We start from the raw sequence: 25,534 nt of genomic DNA, 5'->3' as shown, positions 1-25,534 counted from the left end.
TGGAGGAATTCTTGGAGAAATCTCCGAAGGAATTGCTGGAGGATTTCCTGAAGCAATTTCTGAGAAAATCTCTAGAGAGAATCCTGGAGGAATGTCTGGAGAAACTTCTGAACAAATTCCTGGCGTAATTCCTGAAAGACCCAGCAGGAATTCATGGAGAAATTTTTTGGATGAATTCTTGGAGCAATCCCTGGAAAAATCCTGGAGGAATTTCCGGAGAAATCTCCAGAGGAGTTCTGGGAGAAATTCCTGGAGAAATTTCTGAAAAAAAAAATCCCTTGAGAAATTCCAGGAGGAATTCCTGGAAGAACCCTTGGAGAAATTTCTAGAGGATTCCCTGGAAAAATCTCTGGGAATATCCCTGGAGAAATTTGTAAATGAATAACTGAAGCAATTCCCGAGCGAATCTCTGGAGGAATGTCTAGAGGAATCCCTGATAAATTCCTGAAACTATTCATGGAGAATTTCCTGGAAGAATCTATGAATCTATTTGGTCTGATGTAGATACAAACAATTGCATTCATCACTTTCTTCCCCTTCCCCACATTGACCTGCAACCTGACGTGGCAGGCGCCATTGTCGCCTAAAAATTTATGATCACTAACGCTCACATACTGAAGATGTCTGCTAGTCCCCGGCAGATATCTCATTGGTACCTTGTGTGAGTGTAGCTGGTCTGGCGATACTGGAGTAGCATCCATGGGCAATCAATCAAGCTCAAACTCAAGCTCTCAAGTACCTATATTCTCCTTGCCATTAAGGTGCGTATCGAAGTGCTGTTTCCACCTTTCAATCCACTCATGATCGTCTGCCAAGAGGGTCTCATCCTTATCTCTGCAGTTGGAGGTTTCGGTTGAGACACGGAGCTGTTACGGGATGTCCTTCTAGTGGAACTGCCGTGTTTCTTGAGAACGCACAGCAGTTCCATTTATTTGCACACCGCTTCTTGCTGGTGGCGTTTTTTTTTTCGAAAAAGGCGGGTCTGCACTTTCCGCGTCTGTATGTAATATTCCATGTTCTGCCGGGTTCATTGCTGCAGCATTACCGCCCGAGATGCGTTATTATCCACCATAATTGTGCATGACCTTGTTCGTCGATCTTCGTCGAGCTTTTTTATCGCCTCCTTCTTACGTACACTCTCGGCTGCGTCGTTGATGGCTGCTGTACTTCAGCAGTCTTCTAGAGGGGCATCACTAGGTGGCTGTGCAGCAGCTTGGCAAAATCATCGACTTTACGTCCATAAAGTCCAACATAAGCAAGGGCCTTAAAACGGCCCTGTTGCGACTTCGGAAGTCGAAGGACGATGCCAAATAAGATCACGAGAAACTTGTGAAAACTGCAGCAGCGTCAGAACCGGCGAAAGCAAAGGTATTGAAGTCTACCCAGATGGAGGCCTTCGCTCTCACAGGAAGCCCAAAAAGTGTTGCGGATGCGACTGCTTTCGATAAGCAGTCACAGAAGCGGATGAGGCATGTGAACCATTTGTCTGATGTGTACCGGGAACAACAGGGATGTGAACAACAGGCACCCAACGGGTGGTCCAAGGTGCCCGGCCTTCAAGAAAGCCGCAGTGAGTAAATCACAGTGCAGCTAACGCAGCTGAACCTAGACCACTGTAACGCAGTTCAGCAACTGCTTTGTCAGCCATCATAGCCATACTAGATACCAAGAGTCGGTACCAAGAGTACCTTTAGCCGGATCAGTGCGGAGTCGATTATTGACGTTACTTTTGTAGTCCTGGCCTAACAAGTAATTCGAACTGGATAGTAGACGTTGGCTACACTCACAGCGATCACCCGGCGGTTCGCTACAGTATCGACTACAATAACAGCAGGCAGCGGGTACAGGAAGAATCGGCTAGCGTTAGGACAAGGCCAAGTCCTCGTAGGTGTAAGACATAATACTTCAACGATGAGGTGTTGAGGGAGGCGCTCCGCCGTGAGCGAAACCTACTTGGTTTAGACGGCGACGAGCTGGTAGCGGTGTTCTCGCGTACGTGTGATGCTACCATGCCTAGGAAAGTAACTCATAAGTGGTGGACTCAAGCGATTGCGGACCTGCACCGCGCTTGCCTACGGGCTAGGTGGCGGATGCAGCGAGCGCGATCAGAGGAAGAGCGAAACAAGCGACGAGTGTTGTTCGCCGCTGCAAAAGCCGCGCTGAAGACCGAGATAAGGGCAAGCAAAAAGGCCTGCTTAGAGGGTCTCTGTCAGAGTACCAATGCGGATCCGTGGGGTGATGCCTACAGGATCGTGATGGATGAGACGAGAGGTGTAATGGCTTCTACAGAGCAATCTCCAGAGATGTTGGAGGAGTTCATCGAGGGTCTTTTTCTACGTCATGATCCTAGTCCTTGGCCTCCTTTCGTAGGACAGCCGGGGACTGGGACTAACGTCGGGGAGAGGGTCACCGATATGGAACTTGCTGAGATAGCAAAGTCTCTTACCCTAAGAACACACTTGTCACAGAAGAGTTACGGCGGCGCAGTTATGTTGCGCAGAAGTTACTGTGACTTACTTCTAACCAATGAAGGCTTACTTTGTTAGAAGTATGTTACAGCGACTTCTGCGCTACATAAACCTGCGCCGCCATAACTCTTCTGTGACAAGTGTGTTACTTGGGTAGCGTAGGTAAAGCCCCAGGTCCGGACGGAGCTCCGAACCTGACCTTAAAAGGAGCTATCGCAGGGGCTCCCTAGATGTTCAGGTCTGGTAAGCAGAAATGCCTGGAACGGGAAGTCTTTCCAGAGATTTTAAGCAGCACAGCCTGGTTCTATTGTCGAAGGCGGGTAAACCACCCGGAGACCCGTCAGCATATAGACCAATATGTTTGATCGACACGGCGTAGAAGGTGCTCGAAAAGATCATCCTCAATAGAATGTTGAAGCACACCGAGGGTGTAAATGGTCTCTCAAGCAGCCAGTACGGCTTCCGGAAGGCACTCTCGCATCTGAGGATACCCGGGTACCTGTACAATATTCTCGGAAGTTACTTTCAGAAATGAATACAAGTTCACGGCACAGAAGTGGGTCAGACGTGCTTTCACATAACCTCAGGTACTTAACTGAGTCCGGTGTTATGGAAAATTATGTACGACGAGGTGTTGAGGTTAGATTCCCTGGTGTGCGTGGCCTGGAGATCGTCGGCTTTGCTGACGGTCTATGGTGAATCGATCGAAGAAGTGGAATGGACTACAACCCACTCGATCAAGGTTGTGGAGGCGTGGATGGGGTCCAGAAAACTTGAGTTGACTCACCACAAAACTGAGGTGATGGTTGTGAACAACCGGAAGTCGGAGCAGCAATTGGTGATCAGTGAAGACGATTGCACTATTACTCGAAGCGCACCGTCAAACACTTGGGTGTGATGATCGACGGTAAGCTTACCTTCGGTAGCCACGTTCAAAAGAGTCTCCACAGCTATAGTGACACTGTCCCGGATGATGTCCAATAGCTATGCGGTGTTCGCCAGTAAGCGCAAGCTTCTGGCTATTGTCGCTACGTCCATGCTAAGGTATGGCGGCCCGGCGTGGTGCACTGCGCTAAGTACCGAAAACTACCGTGGTAAGCGGGAAAGTATTTTACAGGCTGATGTGCCTGAGGGCTGCGAGCGCGTACCGTACCGTATCCAACGACGCGCTCTGCGATATCACTGGTATGGTACTAATCGGCATCCATAGAATACTTCGAAATGCGCGGCACAAGAGGCATAGCGCGCCATGGGGAACTAACATTCCAACTGACACAGATCTTACCAGGTCATGGCTTCTTCCGACAGTATTCTACAGCGTTACGGTTATGCGGGTTCTCCCTTTTGTTCGGTTTGTGCTGGTTTAGAGGAAACGGTGGAACACGTTTTGTTCGTGTGCCCGTGATTTCGTACAATGCGTTACCGCATGCTTGCCACATGCGCGGAGGACACAACTCCGGACAATCTTGTCCAGATGATGTGTAGGGATGAGTTTGACTGGAATGCCGTTTCAACGGCTATAGCCCACATCGTCTTGCAGGCTATATTTCAGCAGCCTGCTTGCAGCTACAGAGAAAGTGGCGCGTGGACTCGGAGAATGGCTAGTTCAGATGCGGTACAAGAGGTGGTTCGGAGTCGGCTTCGTAGATCACCCGGTGCCCTGCGGTCGAAATCGACCCTTACAGCGATTAAGTGGCCGCAGAGAGAACGTCCTGGTAGGGTTGCTGTCGTGGCTTCAGTCTACTGGGGTGTATCCGAGCCCGCGGGTGGAAAGGGGTCCCCGGTAAAGGCCGGGGCTGATAGAGACACTACTGTCAGCAACCTTCTGGTGCAGCAGGTCAGATCCGGCTGCACGTAGGCATCAGTTCTTAATACCTGCAAAGCAGTTGGACGCGGGCGTGAGGTTGACCCTGCCCGCCTTCGGAGGACAAAGGGAGTTTTGAGGACCACTCGTGAAGCTGGCTAAGCGCCAGCATGCTATCGTGATGAACTTTTCAAAGCGAGTAATCGATGTTCGTTGCTGCAGGCTACGCAGCTAACCCTCTCCGAAGCACAATGCCTTCTTGGTGGTTCCGGAGAGACGAATGGTTTGGCGACCATGGGAATGTTGTTTAGTGGGCCGAGGAAAGATTAGTTCTATCTTTGACTTTTTTTGTAGAAGACGGTCCTCAACCCCACACTACCTGGACCTCCCTGTTCAGGTGTCTGTTAAGCAGATTATAATCGAATAATTATTCGTCCATGGTTAAAAAAAAAACAACATCTTCCTCATCCCTATTATCCCTCGACCGATGCTTCCACCGGAGTTGGTTTCCCAATCTTCGCTATGGCTGCTCGTCGTTTCTGGATGGTACCACAAATTCATCAACTCAAAATTGTATGCCGTTCAACGATAAGTATTTCATCAATATTTTATACTATTGCAGCTACTTGAGTTCGTCATCATCAATCCATGTTATCCACTTGGAATCGTTTACGTGAGCGATTTGTGAGAAACGATTACTTTAAGCTTTCTCGAAGCACTATAATCAATTGAAAGTGTTCTCCAAACGCACGTCAAAAGCAGACACTCCCAGGAAGTAAGTAGTCAACAATTGAAGATTCCACTCACATGTCGTACCACACACGAACGCCCAATTGCTCCCGATGTCCGCCGCCACCGCAACCTTATTTTTATCCCACGCGCCTTGTCACCCACTTTACTAGGGTTTGAGTAAGGGAAAAAGATCAACTCACCTGTCCCACCTGTCGCGTTCCCTCCATATATGACCGTCCTCAGTTCCATGTGTAGGGCTTCCATTACCCTAATCGCATTTCGCATCGATTGAAAAACCCACTCGCAATCGCTTGCCTCCGCTGGCTGCCCGCGTTCATGGGACCGAATCGAACACAATTTTTATATTGGATGAAGGAAGAAAATGGAATACGCTCCTTGGGCTACATTATTCCCATCAACGGACGTGATATGTTCATGATGGGTCGGTAACTGCGGGAAACCTGTGCTGTGGGTACACACATCCCGAGAAAAGGTCGCAAAATCATTTCGATCACCACCTTTAGGTTGTGCTGCAGGCGGCATGCGGAATCAAAATCAATCCCTTCAGGGGGTGGGTGGCAGCGTTTTTGCTTGCGCTTGTACGGTGGAGCAGCAAATCAATTTCTGTTTCGGCGGAAGACTATTTTTAGCAGCAGCCCACAATTGGTAACAGCGCAACCACGGTGGAAACAACTTCGTCTTCAGATTGGTTGCTTCTGACGGGGGTGTTTTGGCGAAACTGTGCCTACATCTATTGCTGGAAATTGGAATCGATTGACAAATGTTGAGATGTATTTTTGAACCAGCAGGACCTTTTAGGTGAAACCAAACCCAACTCACATATTTTAGCCAAATAGGCTAGAAGAGGTTCTAAGAATCATCATAAAGCCAAAACAAAAGATATTAGGTTTTATGACGGGTTTTGATATCTACAAGAGTAGATGGTCATCAAAATGTTTCATGGGGAACGTTTTGAGATCGTGGCGAAGAAGTTTCCTGAAAATAGTGCCGCACATCACAAGAACAGTTATGTTCTCATACATATATCGTTTTCAATGCTTTGGTATTGTGCATTGAGTTTACCACTGGACTGTCGCTGGAGTTTTCACGAACGAGGAAACGTAAATAAAAGTGCAAGATGGCATCAAATCGAGTCGGCCTTCCCCGACCGTTTGAGTTTGTCAAACTTCCACTGAACAGGTCCACGAAAATTTGTCACAAAATGTTGAGGTAGTATGTCTTACTACCACACGTTATGACAGCCATCTCGGTAAATTAAACAACCTAACATTGTACAGTTCGTCACTACGTGAACTCAGTGAATCAGTGCTATCATGGTAAAATTAGAGTTACTCAAGGTGTCCAAATTTTAGGACCCCCTTTACTGATACGCCCCAAGGAAATGAATTCACTGTTGCGAGGAATTATTATGTCAAAACCCCTCCATATATTAAATTAACGAAATTTGTTTATATTTATCGCGGAAGGAACATTTTTATTAGGAATTCTTAATGAGTTTTGCAAGAGTTCTTCTTATTTGTTTTTTTTTTGAAAATTGCAGGTATACCTTCAGAGACTTCGCCAAGAATATTTTTTTGTGATTTTTGAGGTTTTATCGAAAAAAATCTTAATAGTTTACCAAAAGCATATTTTTGTGGGATTTCTAAGAATGATTTTTAGGAAGAATTCATCTAAAGATTCCCCTTAGTATCCCGTCATAATGCATTCCTGTCCACGTATTTCTGTTTAAATTTTCCTCCATGATTTCTTCAGGAACTTCTCTCAAAAAAATTATCTTTAACGCGTTTCCTCAGGATATTCTTTAAAAATACCTCCTGGGATTCTGTAAGGGATTTTATCGGAAATTCTTTCAGCATTGCTACATGAGTTCATGCTTGTTTTCTTCAGAAATTGAGAAATTTCCCCAGAAACTTTGTCTGATAATATTGCTTAAAATTCTCTAGAGATTCCTTCATCATCATTTCCTTCGTGTATTGCTCAGGGTCCCAGACAACCAGTAATCGTAATAGATGTTGCATATGATGATAAAGTGGAGGCCATATGCGTGCATGCCTACATTAAGGTGCATACAAAATGTATGCATTTCGCCTCCACTTTAACAACTTATTCAATATCTTATACGATCACTGGTTGACTGGGGTTCGTCCAAACCTTCCTTCGGGGATTCTTTAATTTTTTTCAAAGATTCTGTCAACAATTCCTGCACAAATTACCCCAGAATATATTCCTTACCATTTTCAAGGATTAAAAAAATCTATTGAACACCTGCAACGGGTTCTCCAGTTTTTCCAGGCATTTTTTTTTAAAGATTCTTACAATTTTTGTTTTATTTCTTCAATGATTCTCTAAAGAATTCTTCCAGGATTTTGTTATTGTTTCTGAAGATGAATTTCCTTCAAAAATATCTCCAGGTGGTTCAGAGATTTTTGTGCACACAACCTTTCAGAGTAGCCGGGCCCGTGGCGCAAATGGTAACACGTTTGCTTCATAAGTCATGGGTCATGGGTTCGATCCTAGCCCGGCACTTTCGTCAGCTGCTCTTTCCTCCTGAGAGCAGCTGAAACTGACCCTCTTCTGAGCCCATGGCTCAAACACACCCGGATACATGGACATCGGCGAACGGCTACTCATAATGGACCCCCAATCGGACTGGAAAAAGGAACAACCAACAGCCACACATCAACATCCTCGTGCTCATTATTCTACTATGATAGGGTAGAAAGTGAAAGCAGCGCAACGGCAACCAGTTCGATATAGTAGAACTAGAAAAGAATACATTTAGGCGCTATACAAAGTGAAAGTACAGCTTCCAATTGGAATCGCTTACTCAGTGCCCTAGAGAACAAAGGAGCTGTAAATAAGGTTAAGTGATTGAAGAATAAAAAACCTTTCAGAAATTATATAACAAATTTCTCTTAGAGTTCCTTCAGAGATTCTAAAAGTTGTTCCAAGGATTCATTCAGAAAATCCTAAAAGAATTCCTCAAGAATTCACCTTTCATTTCTGCAGCCATTTTTATTTGGAGTCTATGGAGTTTTCCTGGGGGGCTGGAAGCTCAGGTAAAATATTATCTCCTGGGCGCCCATTAAAAACACCACCCCCGGCGAAGACTGGCGCTCGAGCCTAGCTATTTAGCACTGTAGTTGGAGGAAATGCCAATGCAGAACCCGTAGCTTCCGGGAAGGTAAGCCCAGCTCCCTGGGTTAGTGGGTTGGTGTCAGGCCCTGCGAGCCAGCCGTAAAAAAGACTAGCACCGGAAAATCAACAAGAGAAGAATGCGAACCGATACCAATGGCGACGACCACAGCGACGAAAAGGGACTTGCGATTGGAAGCTCGGTACGTGGAACTGCAGATCTCTCAACTTCATCGGGAGCACCCGCATACTCGCCGATATACTGAAGGACCGCGGGTTCGGAATCGTAGCGCTGCAGGAGGTGTGTTGGGCAGGATCTATGGTGCGAACGTTTAGAGGTAATCATACCATCTACCAGAGTTGCGGCAACACACGTGAGCTGGGAACAGCTTTTATAGTGATGGGCGACATGCAGAGGCGCGTGATCGGTTGGTGGCCGATCGACGAAAGAATGTGCAGGTTGAGGATCAAGGGCCGATTCTTCAACATTAGCATAATAAACGTGCACAGCCCTCACTCCGGAAGCACTGATGATGACAAAGACGCATTTTACGCGCAGCTCGAACGCGAGTACGACCGCTGCCCAAACCACGACGTCAAGATCATCATAGGGGATCTAAACGCTCAGGTAGGCCAGGAGGAGGAATTCAGACCGACGATTGGAAAGTTCAGCGCCCACCAGCTGACGAACGAAAATGGCCTACGCCTCATCGATTTCGCCGCCTCCAAGAACATGGCCATTCGTAGCACCTTCTTCCAGCACAGCCTCCCGTATCGTTACACCTGGAGATCACCACAACAAACGGAATCGCAAATCGACCACGTTCTGATTGATGGACGGCACTTCTCCGACATTATCGACGTCAGGACCTATCGTGGCGCTAATATCGACTCCGATCACTACCTGGTGATGGTTAAACTGCGCCCAAAACTCTCCGTTATTAACAACGTACATTACCGGCGGCCGCCCCGGTACGATCTAGAGCGACTGAAGCAACCGAATGTCGCCACCGCATACGCGCAGAATCTCGAGGCAGCGTTGCCGGACGAGGGTGTGCTCGATGTGGCCCCTCTAGAGGACTGCTGGAGTACAATCAAAGCAGCCATCAACAACGCAGCTGAGAGCACTATCGGGTACATAGAACGGAGTCGACGAAACGATTGGTTCGACGAGGAGTGCAGAGCGGTTCTGGAGGAGAATGATGCAGCGCGGGCGGTTATGCTGCAGCATGGAACCCGACAGAATGTGGAGCGATACAGACAGAAGCGGAAGCAGCAGACCCGTCTCTTCCGGGAGAAAAAGCGCCGCCTGGAAGAAGCGGAGTGCGAGGAAATGGAACTGCTGTGCCGTTCACAGGAAACACGCAAGTTCTACCAGAAGCTCAACGCATCCCGCAAAGGCTACGTGCCGCAAGCCGAAATCTGCAGGGATAAGGACGGGAGCCTCCTGACGGACAAACGTGAGGTGATCGAAAGGTGGAAGCAGCACTTCGACGAACACCTGAATGGCGAAGAGAATGTAGGCACGGAGGACCAAGGCAGCGGAGGAAATGACTATGTTGGTGCAGCAGAGGACGGGAACGAACCAACTCCCACGCTGAGGGAAGTTAAGGATGCCATCCACCAGCTCAAAAACAACAAAGCGGCTGGTAAGGACGGTATCGCAGCGGAACTCATCAAGATGGGCCCGGAAAAGTTGGCCACCTGTCTGCACCAGTTAGTAGTCAAGATCTGGGAAACCGAACAGCTACCGGAGGAGTGGAAGGAAGGGATAATCTGTCCCATCCACAAGAAAGGCGACAAGTTGATGTGTGAGAACTTTCGAGCGATCACCATTTTGAATGCCGCCTACAAAGTGCTATCCCAGATCATCTTCCGTCGTCTTTCACCTAAAGTAAATGAGTTCGTGGGAAGTTACCAAGCCGGTTTCATCGACGGCCGGTCGACAACGGACCAGATCTTCACCGTACGGCAAATCCTCCAGAAATGCCGTGAATACCAGGTCCCAACGCATCACCTGTTCATCGACTTCAAAGCGGCATACGACAGTATCGACCGCACAGAGCTATGGAAAATTATGGACGAGAACAGCTTTCCCGGGAAGCTGACTAGACTGATAAGAGCAACGATGGACGGTGTGCAGAACAGCGTAAGGATTTCGGGTGAACTATCCAGTTCATTTGAATCTCGACGGGGACTACGACAAGGTGATGGACTTTCCTGCCTACTATTCAACATCGCCCTGGAAGGTGTTATGCGACGAGCCGGGCTCAACAGCCGGGGTACGATCTTCACGAAATCCAGCCAATTTGTCTGTTTTGCGGATGACATGGATATTATTGCCAGAACATTTGGAACGGTGGCAGAACAGTACACCCGCCTGAAACGTGAAGCAGCAAAGGTCGGACTGGTGGTGAATGCGGCTAAGACAAAGTACATGCTGGTAGGTGGGACTGAGCGAGACAGGACAAGCCTTGGCAGCAATGTTACGATAGACGGGGATACTTTCGAGGTGGTAGAAGAATTCGTCTACCTCGGTTCCTTGCTAACGGCTGACAATAACGTGAGCCGTGAAATACGAAGGCGCATCATCAGTGGAAGTCGTGCCTATTATGGGCTCCAGAAGAAACTGCGGTCAAAAAAGATTCACCCCCGCACCAAATGTACCATGTTCAAGACGTTAATAAGACCGGTGGTTCTCTACGGGCACGAGACGTGGACGATGCTCGAGGAGGACATGCAAACACTCGGAGTTTTCGAGCGACGGGTGCTAAGGACGATCTTCGGCGGCGTGCAGGAGAACGGTGTGTGGCGGAGAAGGATGAACCACGAGCTCGCTGCACTTTATGGCGAACCCAGCATCGAGAAGGTAGCCAAAGCCGGAAGGATACGGTGGGCAGGGCATGTTACAAGAATGCCGGACAACAACCCTGCAAAGTTGGTGTTTGCTAACCATCCGGTTGGTACAAGAAGGCGTGGAGCGCAGAGAGCACGATGGGCGGACCAGGTGGAGCGTGATCTGGCGAGTGTTGGGCGTGACCGACGTTGGAGAGCTGCAGCTGCAAATCGAGTATTATGGCGGCAAATTGTTGATTCAGTATTATCATGAATTTGATGTTAACTAAATAAATGAAATGGAGTTTTCCTGAAGTGTCTCCAACATATTTTTCTTGGAATAACATACAAAGTTGCTTCACAAGCCTCCTATGATTTTTTGTTGAGAATTAAAGGGGTTTCTTTAAGTGTTTCTACAGATATTCTCCTAGGTATTAACCAAAGCATTCATCCAAGAATTGCTCAGGGGACAACATCAGAAAATGCTTCAGGTTTTTTCCGGGGATTCCTCTCAAAAAATTTCAAGAATTTCCTCCACTAGTAAAGGAATTGTCTGAAACAATCCTTTTGGGATTCCATAAAAAAAATCTTTAGTAAATTTTGTGCAATTTATGGAAGAACTTCTGAATAATCCCTAAAGGATTATCTAAACAAAGTATGCAGGGATTTCTAGAGACATCCTTGGAGATATTTCTGATGAAGTTGCAATAGCAATTTGCAAAAATAAATCCTTGGCGGAATCCGCAGATATCATCAAATGGACAGTCATGTGTGTACAGTAGGCCTGTCCAGCTTTTCAAAAAATTTCTCTGATTCTCAAGTCCACCCCCATATTTTGATTGGCATCCTAAAAGAAGTAACTGGTCAAAATTTCAGCCAAATCCATTGATATTAAGAGGTGCATCAAATCAATTTTGTGTTTTTCGACTATTTTCGAACTTCAAAAAATCATAACTACACTAAAACTTGTCAAAACTTAATTCTTTCGGCAGAAATTGAAAGCTATACTTGTTTGCTACAACACCTCCGAACATTTTGTCCCAATAAAATTGAAGGAAAAATGTGTAATTATCACATTTCTAATCAGAAAAACCTTAAAAAGTTGATTTTTTGATAGATTTCGTTCTGGAACACCCTAAAATACACTGTACAGCCATCTCACTAGGTCCGCTCAACAAGGAATCCCTGTAGAAATATCTGGGTACGTTCATATGGGAATTTTCAATGGAATCCATAGAGCAATCTCTGAAATATTAGGTGAACTTCCTGAAGAAATACCTGAACGGTTTTCTGAAGTAATTAATGAAACATTTTCTGAAGAAACTATTACAGAATTTATTAAAGATTGTTTGAAAAAAAAAATCTGAAGGAATCCTCGGTGAAATTTCCAATGAATTTTCCAAATGATTCCCTAAAAGAATAACAAAAGTTATTCCTGCTGGGGTTCAGAAGAAACACAGAAATCTGCCTTAAATAATAGTTGGAGAAATTCACGAGGAAATCTGAAGAAATCTGAAGAAACGCGTTTATTAGATGTTATTTCAAAGATTCTCTAGTAGAATATTCGTAATAAAAAAAAATCAAAGGAGGAGTTTTTGTACATCACAATTTCTCATCACAGAAACGCATGCATCAGTTTGGTTCACTATTAAAATTATATTGGCCAATTCTAGAGGGACTGGGCCAAGGACTGGGCATAGTGTATCATTGCGTTACAATATACTTATTCATGCCAGGGCAACCAAAGAAAACCCTTCAAATAATAACTGTGGAAGTGCTCAAAGAACACTAAGTTGAAGATAAAGCAGGCAATATTTGATGTGCTCCATGCATGGGTTAGGTTCACTGGTATACGTTTGACCACTTCTGGCGGGACACCCGGAACCGATTCCATGACACTTATATGGGCTGAGGCTATTTAATTGCTTAACCTTCATCAAGTTGATTAAAAAGCTTCGATTGGTGGTTAACTTTTACATTTGACCACTTCCGGTGGGACACCCGGAACCGGCTCCGGAACATTATCGGTTGTTCAAAATATGGGACTGAGATTGTTCTCTTACTAACCATTCACTAGATTATCAAAAACGCTGCTATTTTATGTACCGCATACACGGGTTTTGTTCATTTGATATTTTATCACTTCCGGTGGGACACCCGGAACCGGTTCTAGATCACTACCAGTGGTCTCTACACTAAATATTTTTTTTTTACACGACTTATTTTTACGTGGTTTTATTTAACATGATTTTCTCGATATTACGCGATATGTTCTTTAGAAAGATTCTTCTCTCCTGGTCGCTATTTCTTTCCGACGGGACTAACATTTCTATCAGAGATCCCTCGACTAGTATACCGTTCATCCGGTTCAGTGTCGCATGCATGGGTTTGGTTCAGTACCGATTGTAAAAAATATGGTCTGAAGCTAGTTTCTTAGTAATGGTTCATCTGGATTCCCAAAAATCCGCGAATTGATGCTTCGCATGCGAGCGATTCCAAGCAACAGCATCAAAATTAAGGAAATTTTTTAATTCATGATTTTCTATTGAACTGAAACTTTGCACAGTTTTTCAGTTCCATCTAAATCGCCATTTTTCGATATCAAATTTTTATTTTGAATCACGACTAACTTTTCAAAAGGGTGTATGTGAAAATGGTTCAATAATATTCAAAAATCTGTACAGCCAAAATGGTTCGTTCGATTGCTATGAATTTTTCAGCAAAGTTAGATAACTAAATGGTGATTCCTATGAAAATATACACTGTGAAAAAAACATCTTTTTTAACATTAAAAATATCATTTTTGTCACAAAAACTCAAATATCTCAAAACCCTATCTTTTTACCAACGCAATTTTTTTAGGGAAGACGGTCCATTGTATTAGCAATCTACCATAAAAATTTGGTGATGGTAAACTAATAAACAAAAAAGTTATAACATTTCAAACATTTCACAATTTTCACATTTGGTAAATATTTTTTTCTGTGTAAATTATTTCGGTCAGAAATCGCAGTTTGATGCTGATTTTATTGTTCAGCAAAGTTAGATAACTAAATGGTGATTCCTAAGAAAATATACACTGTAAAAAAAAATCTTTTTTAACATTAAAAAATATCATTTTTGTCACAAAAACTCAAATATTTCAAAACCCTATCTTTTTACCAACGCAATTTTTTTTAGGGAAAACGGTCCATTGTATTAGCAATCTACCATAAAAATTTGGTGATGATAAACTAATAAACAAAAAAGTTATGACAATTCAAACATTTCACAATTTTCACATTTAGTAATAATTTTTTTTTAGTGTAAATTAGGCTAATACAAATTTCGATTTTCTCTTATGTCACCGCCCCCTCGGAAAATTTTGGTCGGAATTCAACATTTTGAGGGGGGCACAAATAAAATGTTCAAGAAAATCAACAAATTTAAGGTGTAATTCGAGTTCCACAGAAACTTTCTTAATAAATCCGATGAGTTTATCTATGTTGCCTAATTGTTTGGATATTTTTCCATCGAATACATTTATTATTTATCATCCTCCCCCTTAACGAGTCAACGAGCGCTGTGACAAAAGAAGAAAATGAGATTTGTTCCTGCCTTTATTTCGGCCGGAAATCGCAGCTTGATGCTGATTTTATTGTTAATGGCCTTGCGTGAGTAAAACAAGCTGTTTTTATTATGTATTATGTATATTATATGTACAGTAATGTTCCGATTTTATCACGCCCTCCGCGCATTAGTCGTTTATTCATTATTTGCTGTTACATTTGAGGACAAGTGTTTTCCCTCTTCTTCAAAATGAATGTTGAAAGCGTGTTTTGCAACGTTAAAAATATTGAAATGGGTATAGATGTTGAAGTATATATCAAAGCATTTTTGAAAAGGGTCGTGATTAATTGTTTAAACTGATGTCGCTGATGGTACGGTGACATGACTCTCTGCACTTAGCACTTCTGGCAATTTCTCAGTTGTTGTCGTTTTCGAACTTCCTACGCCCTGCTTTACCGATGATATACAGATGGCTCGTTTGTCAAAGTCTAGACGGCAGGACGTGCAAATGCGTAAATTTGGATTCAATTTGGGCATAACCAGTCTCTTTCAGATTATCTATGGTGCTTTCGGTGAGATTTCGTAACTCCTTTGATCATTTTTTTTTTCATCAAACGGTCTACAAGAGAGAGTTGAGTTGAAGACCTTTGAGAAAGCGACTGTTCATGTTGTTCGTTAGATTATAATAAACAAAATCACTTATTAGTTTTAACTGACTAGTTTGGTGTTGTTTGCTTGGCTGAAGAAAAAATTTACTATTTAATATCCATAGCGGTAGTATTTTTTTTTTGCTTTTTCGTGAGCATTGTCATGGTATGTATACAGACAAACAAACGTAACACTGACGAAATTTTCATTGACCACGCCTTTAACGATCATTTTGAATCTTGGTTGTGGCTTTCATAACCAGAAGAGTGCCCATCATTTTTCTTTGCGTTTGACGTTTCACACTAGCGCCTTCTGATGACGATATTGCACATCGCAGTATTTCGTGAAACATTTCCACCAGGTGGGGGTAGTGTGAACTGGGCGATGGATTTTCACGTGGTAGGTAACTCTCATGCATTTGTTGTTGTTGAAGTTACTCGCATTTTTCCGATCATAAAGTCTGTTCTCTAAGAGGTATTTTTTTGAAGATAAACTAGACGTATACGCGTATATAAAACTTTTATTATACAGCTTTTGTCTTAAAAATAAGTTTAATTCCATTTTTCTTATAATCAACAGCTTTTCAACACTATCAAGGGATTTTTTCACCAGTCACGTACAATAAAAAGTATGACACTCTCAATATTTTTGATCAAAACACTGGATCGCGTCTTAGTTTCAAATAGATACTATAGAAATTATGAATAATCAAACAAAAGTATCATGAAAACAACTTGTTTAATTCAGGCGGTAGCCTTTACAATAAAATCAGCATCAAAAAATAATTCTCAAAATAATTTACACAGAAAAAAAATTTTTTTTGTTACTAAATGTAAAAATTGTGAAATGTTTGAAATGTCATAACTTTTTTGTTTATCAGTTTACCATCACCAAAATTTTATGGTAGATAGTTGATATAAAGGGCCATTTCCCCTAAAAAATTAACGTTGGTAAAAAGATAGGGTTTTGAGATATTTGAGTTTTTGTGACAAAAATCATATTTTTTTTAAGTAAAAAAAAAAATTTTTACAGTGTATATTTTCTAAGGAATCATCATTTAGTTATCTAACTTTGCTGAAAAATTCATAACAATCGAAAAATCCGTTTTTGCTGTACAGCTTTTAGAATATTTTTGAGCTGTTTTAGCATACACCCTTCTGAAAAGTTAGTCGTGAGTGAATATGAAGGTTTGATATCGAAAAATGACGATTTAGATGAAATTGAAAAACTGTGCAAAGTTTCAGATATTTTTGAAATGGTCGCTCAGGATCGACTGACATGACTCCGTGGAATTCCTCATGCATGGGATTGGTTCATTTTCACAATTGACCAATTCCGGTGGGACACCCGGAACCGGTTCTGCAACACCACCGGTAGTCTCTAAAGTGATCTGAGACTTTTTCCTAGTAAACGTTAGCTGGTTATCGAAAAAACGCTATTTGATTTGTCGCATGCATGGGTTTGTAGCCATATTTGGTTCCTTCCTGAGGTACCGGTCCGGAATACCTAGATGGCCATAACTCCGGAAAAGCTGGACAATTTTGAACCATTTTCAATAGGAATAAATGGGACCAGATTCTCCGTCGAAGGAAGCGTCGTTTTTTTAAATCGGCTGGAGTTTACTGCCAAAAAGTGATGTGAGTTTTTTGTACACACACATACACACATACCCTTTTAACAAAAAGGTATTTTTGGAGTGAACATATAGCCATTCCAGTACACTTGGTGTACGAGAAAGGCACAAAGGTTGCATGAATCACATCACTTACCAAAGTGAATCCAGATCAAGTGACTTCTCAATCTTCGCACTAACAAAATCTACTTACCGTGACAGGTGTGGAGTAGCAGAGATGATCTCGATCTCTAATAAGCAACGCACGTTACACTAACATTCCTTCTCTTCCTAGATTACCGTAAGGACGTGGCCGGTGCTATTATTGACTTAATAACGTTTAGAATTACCGAAGGTGTACATTGAGAACGGCAAGCTACTCCTTAATCAATTTCTATTTTTATGGTCAATCGCGGAGTAGCAACTTTAGCGTAGCGATTTTTTATATAATTACCCCTTCTAATCGCCTAATTTTATCTCTATCCTTTTCCGCGCAGATCTCCAACCTGGTCCAGCACCGGTCCGAACAGCAGCACCACACCTCGGAGCGCACGATGCGGGCCATCGGGCGGGTTGGCCAGGCCGTCAACCTAGCCGTGGAACGGTTCGTGACGGTGGGCGAGACAATCGCAGATGACAATCCAGAAATCAAGCAGGACATGTACGATGCCTGCAAGGAGGCACGAGCAGCTGGTGAGTGAAAATGACAGACAGACAGACAGACATACCCAACACAGAGCTGACATCCCGCAGCCTGGATTAGAATCAGTATCCATTCCGTGTCCTTCTCTTATCCCGTTCAATCTGCAATCTGCATACGATATGGAATCACCTTCCTAAATGTCCGCATATTAATTACAGCGAGCTGTCAGCACCACCACCGGCAGCTGACTGGCATAAATTCAAATGTTCTTGTACGTAATACGTAATTCGTAGGGGGTATGGACTGGGGGTGTGTACTAGCATGCGGTCGACAATCGTGGTCAAATCCGACCATGCTCTGGCACAACCGCTCAACAGAGCTTACGATGCAGATAGAAGCCGAAGCCGGGTGCTGGCAGTCGAAATTCCCAATGACGCCCTAGATGGCGTTGACGCCGTTGCTGATGCTGCTACTGCTGGTTGGCGCTGCCTGCACTACTAATGGCACCAAATTCTAATCTTGATTAATGAGCATGCAGAAAGGCCGCCACCGCGCGGTAGTTTCATGTACTCTGTGCTGGCTGGTTCGGCTGTATTGCCCACCTGTGTGCGCTCGACTATTATTGAGTGTGATTCCGAGGAATTCCGGAAGTGGGACCCAGGCGGGGACTCTAGGAGGGTTGATGGGTGAGTTTTATTGTCTCGGGTTGCATGTTTAAAATTTATACGTGCACAAGTGGTCGGTTGACGTGACACGGTGATAGTGCGGTGTGGTAAAATGCGATTACATCCACTGGGCCTTGTTGGCTATGGAGCGCAGTTCTGGTTTTGGGCTCAACTGGTTGGTTTTGTGTAATTCATTAGGTTTAGTTTCGTGATTATGCCTAAGTGCTTTGTTCGATAAATATCAGATAGAATGCAGGAATAAAAGCCGCAAAGCTTATGCAGGCATTTATTGAAATAATTTAGTGGGGAAGCAATGACCGTTACACGAAATCTCGATTCTATCTGATGCAGCAATGCAGTGAATTCATAATTATAAAAGCGGTGTCTTGAACATATTCCGTTGACTGGCATAGCTTGCTAATAAAGTTTTGTCGCATTAACGAACGCCGATCAACACCTATGTGCATGCAAGCATCTCAACAGTTATCTCTACAACACCCATTTATGCTAAATCCAGAGTCGCCTAAGGACCAGTGCTGTCATGGTAAAATCAGAGAATTCTTTGAATGACTTTCGCAAAAAATCCTCTAACGATTCCTTCAGGTATCTCTTCGAAATACATTCCTGTCCACTCATTTCTTTGAAAAAAATTTCCAGGAATTCATTCCAGAATTCCACCAATATTTTTCTTAGGATTCCTTTAGGGCCTGTTCATAAACTACGTAGAGTGTTAGGGGGCAGGGGTCTGACCAAAGTCTTACTTACCTTACCAATCAGGCTAAGGCCGGGTGGCCTCTGCTGTACATATATAGTAGCCGCCTCCATTCCACTCGGTCCATGGCTGTTTGTCTCCAGTTCCGCACTCTGCGTAGGGTCCGCAGATCGTCCTCCACTTGGTCGACCCACCTAGCTCACTGCGCTCCACGTCGTCTTATACCGGTCGGATGACTCTCGAAAACAATTTTAGTCGGGTTGCTATCCGACATCCTGATGACGTGACCTGCTCACCGTAGCCTCCCGATTTTCGCGCCTCTGAATTTCTCTGCTGGTGTCGTTTTCGGCGGTCACCAGTGAGCCCATGTACACGAATTCTTCAACCGCCTCGATTTCATCACCGTCGATATAAATTCGGGGTTGCGGGCGCGGAGATTTCTCCCTGGAGCCCTTTGCCATCATGTACTTTGTCTTCGACACATTAATGATTAATCCGATTCGCCTGACTTCACTCTATAGTCGGACGTACGTCTCCGCCATCGTCTCCAATTTACGAGCAATAATATCAATATCATCAGCGAAACCAAGCAGCTGAATGAACTTCGTGAATATCGTTCCACTATAGTGTATATCCCTGCTATCCTTATTACACCCTCTAAAGCAATGTTGAACAGCAAGCACGAAAGACCATCACCTTGCCGTAACTCTCTGCGAGACTCGAAGGGACTCGAGAGTGTCCCTGATACTCGAACTACGCACATCACTCGATCCATCGTTGCGTTGCCTTGATCAATCGTATCAGTTTATCCGGGAATCCGTATTCGTGCATAATCTGCCATAGCTGTTCTCGATCAATTGTATCATACGCCGATTTGGAATCGATGAACAAGTGATGTGTGGGCACGTTGTATTCGTGGCATTTCTGCAACACGGATGGCGAACATCTGGTCCACTGTTGCGCGTTCACCCATTAATCCAGACTGATATTGCCCCACGAATTCTCTTGCAATCGGTGATAGACGGCGGCATAAAATTTGAGAGAGTACCTTGTAGGCAGTGCTCAGTAGTGTGATCGCGCGATAGTTTCCGCAATCCAACTTGTTGCCCTTTTTGTGGATGGGATACACGATACCTTCCATCCATTCCTCCGGTACTTCCTCCTCACAAATCTTGGTAATGACCCAGTGTAGTGCTCTCACCAGTGCTTCTCCACCGTATTTTAGAAGCTCGCTTGGTATTTTATCTGCTCCAGCGGCTTTGTTGTTTTTCATCCGGCCAACCTCCTCCTCAATCTCTTGGAGGTCAGGGCCTGGAAATCTTTCATCCTGTGCACATACTCCTAGATCTGTTACCACGCCACCTTCGGTACTTGCAACGTCGCCATTGAGGTGCTCATCGTAATGCTGCCGCCACCTCTCGACCACCTCACGCTCGCTCGTGAGAATATTCCCGTGATTATCTCGGCACATGTCGGCTTGTGGCACGAAGCCTCTGCGCGAGTGGTTCAGCTTCTCGTAGAACTTTCTTGTGTCCCTAGCGCGGAACAGGTCTTCCACCGCTTCGCGATCTCGTTCTTCCTGCTGGCGCTTCTTCATCCGGAAGACTGAGTTCTGCCTGTTCCGCGCCTGTTTGTAACGTGTCTCATTCGCTCTCGTACGGTGTTGCAGCATTCTCGCCCATGCTGCATTCTTCTCGTTTTTCAACTGTTCACATTCGCCGTCATACCAATCGTTTCTGTGATTCGGAGTCGTGAAGCCTAGTGATGTAGCCGAGGTACTACCTATGGCGGATCGGATGTCCCTCCAGCCATCTTCAAGTGCAGCTGCGCCAATCTGCTCTTCCGTTTGCATGGCCACTGCTAACTGCGGCGCGTAGTCTTGAGCCACTTCTACGTTATTCTACGGAATTCGACTTCGACGCGTGGTAATGATTGTCGAAAGTTTTGAGCGCATGCATACAGCGACTAAGTAGTGATCCGAATCTATATTCGCTCAGCGGTATGTGCAGACATAGATTATATCCGAGAAGAATTTACCGTCGATTAGAACGTGGTCGTTTTGATTTTCTGTTTGATGGTCGGGTGATCTCCAGGTGGCTTTGTGGATATCTTTGCGGGGAGAAGAAGGTGCTTCGGACTTCCATACCACGGGAGGCTGCAAAGTTTACGCATCGCTGGCCGTTATCATTCGATACTGCGTGCAGGCTGTTTCGCCCGATTACCGGTCTGTACATTTCCTCCCTTCCTATCTGCGCGTTCATGTCGCCGAAAACGATTTTCACGTCACGCGGCGAGCAACCATCGTATGTTTGCTCTAACTGTGCGTAGATCGCTTCTTTCTCGTCATCAGGTCTCCCTTCGTGTGGGCAGTGGACGTTGATGATGCTGTAGTTGAAGAAACGGCCTTTAACTCTCAACATGCACATCCTTGCGTTGATCGGCTGCCACCCGACCACACGTTGTCGCATCTTGCCAACACTCTTGTCTCGCAGGAGGGCCATCGTGCCAGTTCTGTTTAACGTCCCAACCAACACTGGGACGACCACGCTGATGGGGCTACCACCTTGGATCTAGCTGAACGTGGTGCAGCGTTTCTTACTCAGCCGCTGGATGCCAGAACAGACGCTGTTTGAGCCGCACCTCCTTGGTGAACAGACGCTCGGATCGTACCTCCTCAATCTAACTGAAGTCAGAAGGACAACAGTGCCCAGGCAGCACTACCAGCTAAGCACACAACTCTTAGCTGGCGGTCTTTGTCATCGCTTGACCCGTGGAAGCATAGTGCAAGCACGTGGTGCAGCGTTTCTTACTCAGCCGCTGGATGCCAGAACAGACGCTGTTTGAGCCGCACCTCCTTGGTGAACAGACGCTCGGATCGTACCTCCTCAATCTAACTGAAGTCAGAAGGACAACAGTGCCCAGGCAGCACTACCAGCTAAGCACACAACTCTTAGCTGGCGGTCTTTGTCATCGCTTGACCCGTGGAAGCATAGGGTAGGAACTTGTGAGGACCAGAGCTATGTTGGACGCTTTCCTTATCGACTTGCAGGTCGATGATGATGATGTTTGCAGCTCGATGATGATGATGTTTCAGCTGTGCATTACATGTTCTGAGTTACAGAAACGTTTGTTGGATAATCCTGAATATCTCGAAACAATCTCTTAGACTTTGTTGATATTCTAAGAGCTCCAATAATTCTAGTTGATCTTGTAACTAGACGTGTGCGCCGCCGCGCCGCGCCGCCGTCGCCAACGATTTTTTCACGCCGCCGCCGCCAGTCAAATTGAACCGGCGCGCCGCTGTCCATATTTTTCCACGCCGCCGAACAAAACTTCCCACGCCGATAAGAAAACGACAAAGATTTTTTTTCACGCCAGCCTGTTTAAATGTAATACCAATAACAGTGATCATTTTCAAACAGTTTCTATTTTTTTCCTTGTGCATATTAGGCGTATTTTTCTGAAGTTCTTCTTGTGAATCTATTGTATTTGTTTGTGATTTCATTTAATGATTTCTTACAGCAATACTGTTAAGATCCTTACTTATTCTTTTTAAGTACTAAGCTAGACTCTTTTGAAAACCATAACGGATTATCAACAAAATTCTTGGCGATATTTTCATTAGGTCCATAAACTCATTCTCCTACATATTCTTTGTATACTCTTGGAAGATTTTCATGGCAATTTGCGAATGACATTCTTGGAGGCATATATTCCATGAAATCTTCAGAAATTCCTTTACAGGACGCCCCAGAAATTTCACCAAGAATTCTTCTAGAAACATTTCCAGAATTCTTGGAGAAGTTCCTTGAAGTTGAGAGGATTCTTTTAAAAAATCCGAATTTTCTCTTAGAAATATTTTTAGAGATGCCTTATGTTCTTTCATAAATGTTCAAAGAATTTCTATGGAGAACCTTCTAAAATGGCAACATTCATTGTTTAGAAAATTCATTAAATAGGTTATGCAAAAGAAGGTCCATTTTCAACCCCACACTTTCTGTATAGGGCCTCCTCTGAAATTATCACAATTTTCGGAGTCCCTCCCTCCTCAAAGCGTAGCGTTACTGATAGACGTTCTCCCGTCAGAAACAACTCCAGGAATTATATTTACATAGTAATCCCAGAACTCCCCATCAGTAGCTTCCAAAATTCATCCACGGCTTCTTCTATGTCTCCAGAAAGTTTTGCAAAAGTTCTTCCTTTATTTTATTAAGTAATTCCAGTACATATTCTTTCAGTGATTTCTGCAAAAAAAATCATGTAGCGATTCCTTAATGAGTTCCTCCATGTAATTTACCAGAAATTCCTCCTGAAATTCTTCCAAAGAAACCATTAACATTTTTACTCGGATTATTCAATAAATTTATAAATATCTACGGTAAAAATTCCTAGAAAGTTTGACATAGGGGAACTTACCTATTTGCAGCCGTCAAATCTTTCACAATCATGTTACAATACTCGACCATGTTTCAAGCATTTTGGCCGACAAAAACCCCTCATGACGAAAAGAACAAACCTTCCGAAAATACCCTTGGCCCCCATACTCCTTTGGAAATATCTAGGAACCTTTACGGTTAAAGTATTCCTCCAAACATTCTTTCAGGGATTCCTTTAAAAATATGCTCATGAATTCCTCCTGGAGTTCTTTCAGAGTATCCTCCATGAGTTTTGGTAAGAGATTTCTCTTGGATTTTTTCTAAATATTTATTATTAAATCCTTGTAGGAAATCAATCAAAGGTTTCTGAGGGAGAATTTTCAGAAATTTCTTTAGCAACTCTTTCTTGAACTATTTCAGAAAATTCTCTGGAATACTTTAACATAATCTTGTAGGGAATTGTTCATGAATATCTCCAGGGATTTCTTCAGGAATTCGAAAGACGATTAATTCAGATTTGCTCCAAGGGTTTTTTTTTTCAGAAGTTCTAAATCTTGCTAAGGAATTCCTTCTTAAATATCACTTAAGACTCCTTCAGTAGTTGAAGGGTTTTTCATAATTGTCAGTAAGAGATAACCTTAAATATTTTGCATAGATTTTTCTTTAATTTTCAGAATTTTCAGAGAATTTTCAGCGGTTCTTTCAGAAATATTTCCTCTGGGAATTCTTTATGATATTCCTCCACAGATATTTACAGCAGAATTTTATGAAATGACATAAACCAATGTTTAAAAATTTCCTGATGAGATTTAACTTTATTGAAACTATTTCAGAAACAAGTTGAGGAAGAATTTTTAATACAATTTTTATGAGAAATTTTTGAAAATATTCAAGAAAAAAATCCTGGTGAAGTTTTTGAGATAGTCCTTGAAGGCATTTCTAAAGGACGTCATTGGGGAATTTCTGAAGGAATCCTTGAACAAAAATCTTCGGAAATCTGAGAGACTAGAAGAATTCTTGAGTAAATCTCCTAAGGGACCGTCCCTAAATAAGGTAGCATTTAAGGGGGGGGGGGGGGAGACTGGGATTTGATTCAACTGAAATCTTATCGACATTAAACTTTTACATACCCTCACGGCAATTGCGAAATCGACACTTGTTTAAAACTAACTAAGTCGCGCAAACTATACCAAAAATGAACCTTTGAATCAAATCATGAACATTTATAATAAACACTGTGAAACTATCGACTTAACTATGTCGCGGCATAATTTAAAGAAATATTTTAACTCTATAAGAAATAACATCAGCAGTAGTACTTAAAATATTTTAAAAACACAAATTATACACACATTCTCCAGCATACACTATTTATATATTTTTTTATATGTATTTTATTAACAATATGTACTATAGCTTTAAGAAATGAAACAAAAACTGTATGTTTATGTAGTCTACGTTGGTTGACGAAACTTAAAAAATTGTGTGACGAGTCATGTATTACACTGCAAAATATTTTTGCTGGTAATCAGCAAACTTTGCTGATTTTTGGCGTGCTGATTGCATTCAGCAATACAAATTACTGAGTATCAGCAATTATTTTTCAACTTGCTGAACCATCTAGAAATTTTGACAGTTGATCAGCAAAGTTGTGCGGAAATTCTGCAAAAATAGTGCTGAAATTCAGCAATTTCTTTTGCTGATTTTTGGCGTGCTGGAAGCATTTCAAAAATTTTGGTTTGTAGGTATGGGAAAATATGCTCCTACAAGAATTTCTTGAGATATTCCTGGAGAATCGTTAAGAAATAAATGCTGAAGTGATTCTAAAGGGGATTTTTTAGGGTCACCGGAAAAAAATCTGAAAGAATCCCCGAAGGAAGATTTAAACAAATTTCTAGAGAAGTTTACGATCCCACTTGTGGAGGAATATCTGAGGATCTTCTAGGAAGCCCCCTGGAGGAACTTCCAGAATAAACTATTGGGAATTTTCTGAATAAATTCCTGAAAAAATGCCTGAAGGAATCCCTGGAGTTATTCTTGAAACGAACCCTAACAGAACTCCAACAAAAATTTCGAATTTAACAATGACAACGCTGGTCTAAAATGAGTTTTAAAAAAGATTATCCTTAGACGAGACGTGCGACGTTGTGAATTTCTATCTAGAGGGATCCTTTATAAATTTCTTGATAAACGTCCTCAACGATTCTCTCTAAAATGTATAGCATAATTTTGATGAGGATGTAGCCCATATAGCCGAGGCGGTAAACGCACGGGTATTCAGCATGACCTTGCTGAGGGTGACGGGTTCGATTCCCGGTCGGTCCAGGATCTTTT

General features: G+C 43.3%; 1 protein-coding gene across 6 annotated transcripts in view; it reads left to right on the top strand.

Moving 5' to 3' along the window:
* Window positions 1-25,534, top strand: part of LOC109431036 (alpha-catulin) — a 451,899-nt gene that overhangs the window by 265,292 nt on the left and 161,073 nt on the right. For all 6 annotated transcript variants that reach the window (XR_009995646.1, XR_009995645.1, XM_062842487.1 and 3 more), the window contains exon 2: window positions 17,302-17,497. Coding sequence is in view for 4 of the 6 variants with exons in the window: in XM_062842484.1 (XP_062698468.1) it covers window positions 17,302-17,497 (196 nt within the window). In the remaining 2 variants the exon portion in view is untranslated. The remainder of the gene's footprint in view (window positions 1-17,301; window positions 17,498-25,534) is intronic.

This window comes from Aedes albopictus, chromosome 3 (genome assembly GCF_035046485.1).
Source record: "Aedes albopictus strain Foshan chromosome 3, AalbF5, whole genome shotgun sequence".
NCBI classification, from domain to species: Eukaryota; Metazoa; Arthropoda; class Insecta; order Diptera; family Culicidae; genus Aedes; species Aedes albopictus.
The sequence above is the reverse complement of the archived record's forward strand: the minus strand, read 5'-3'. Positions and strand labels throughout refer to the sequence as shown.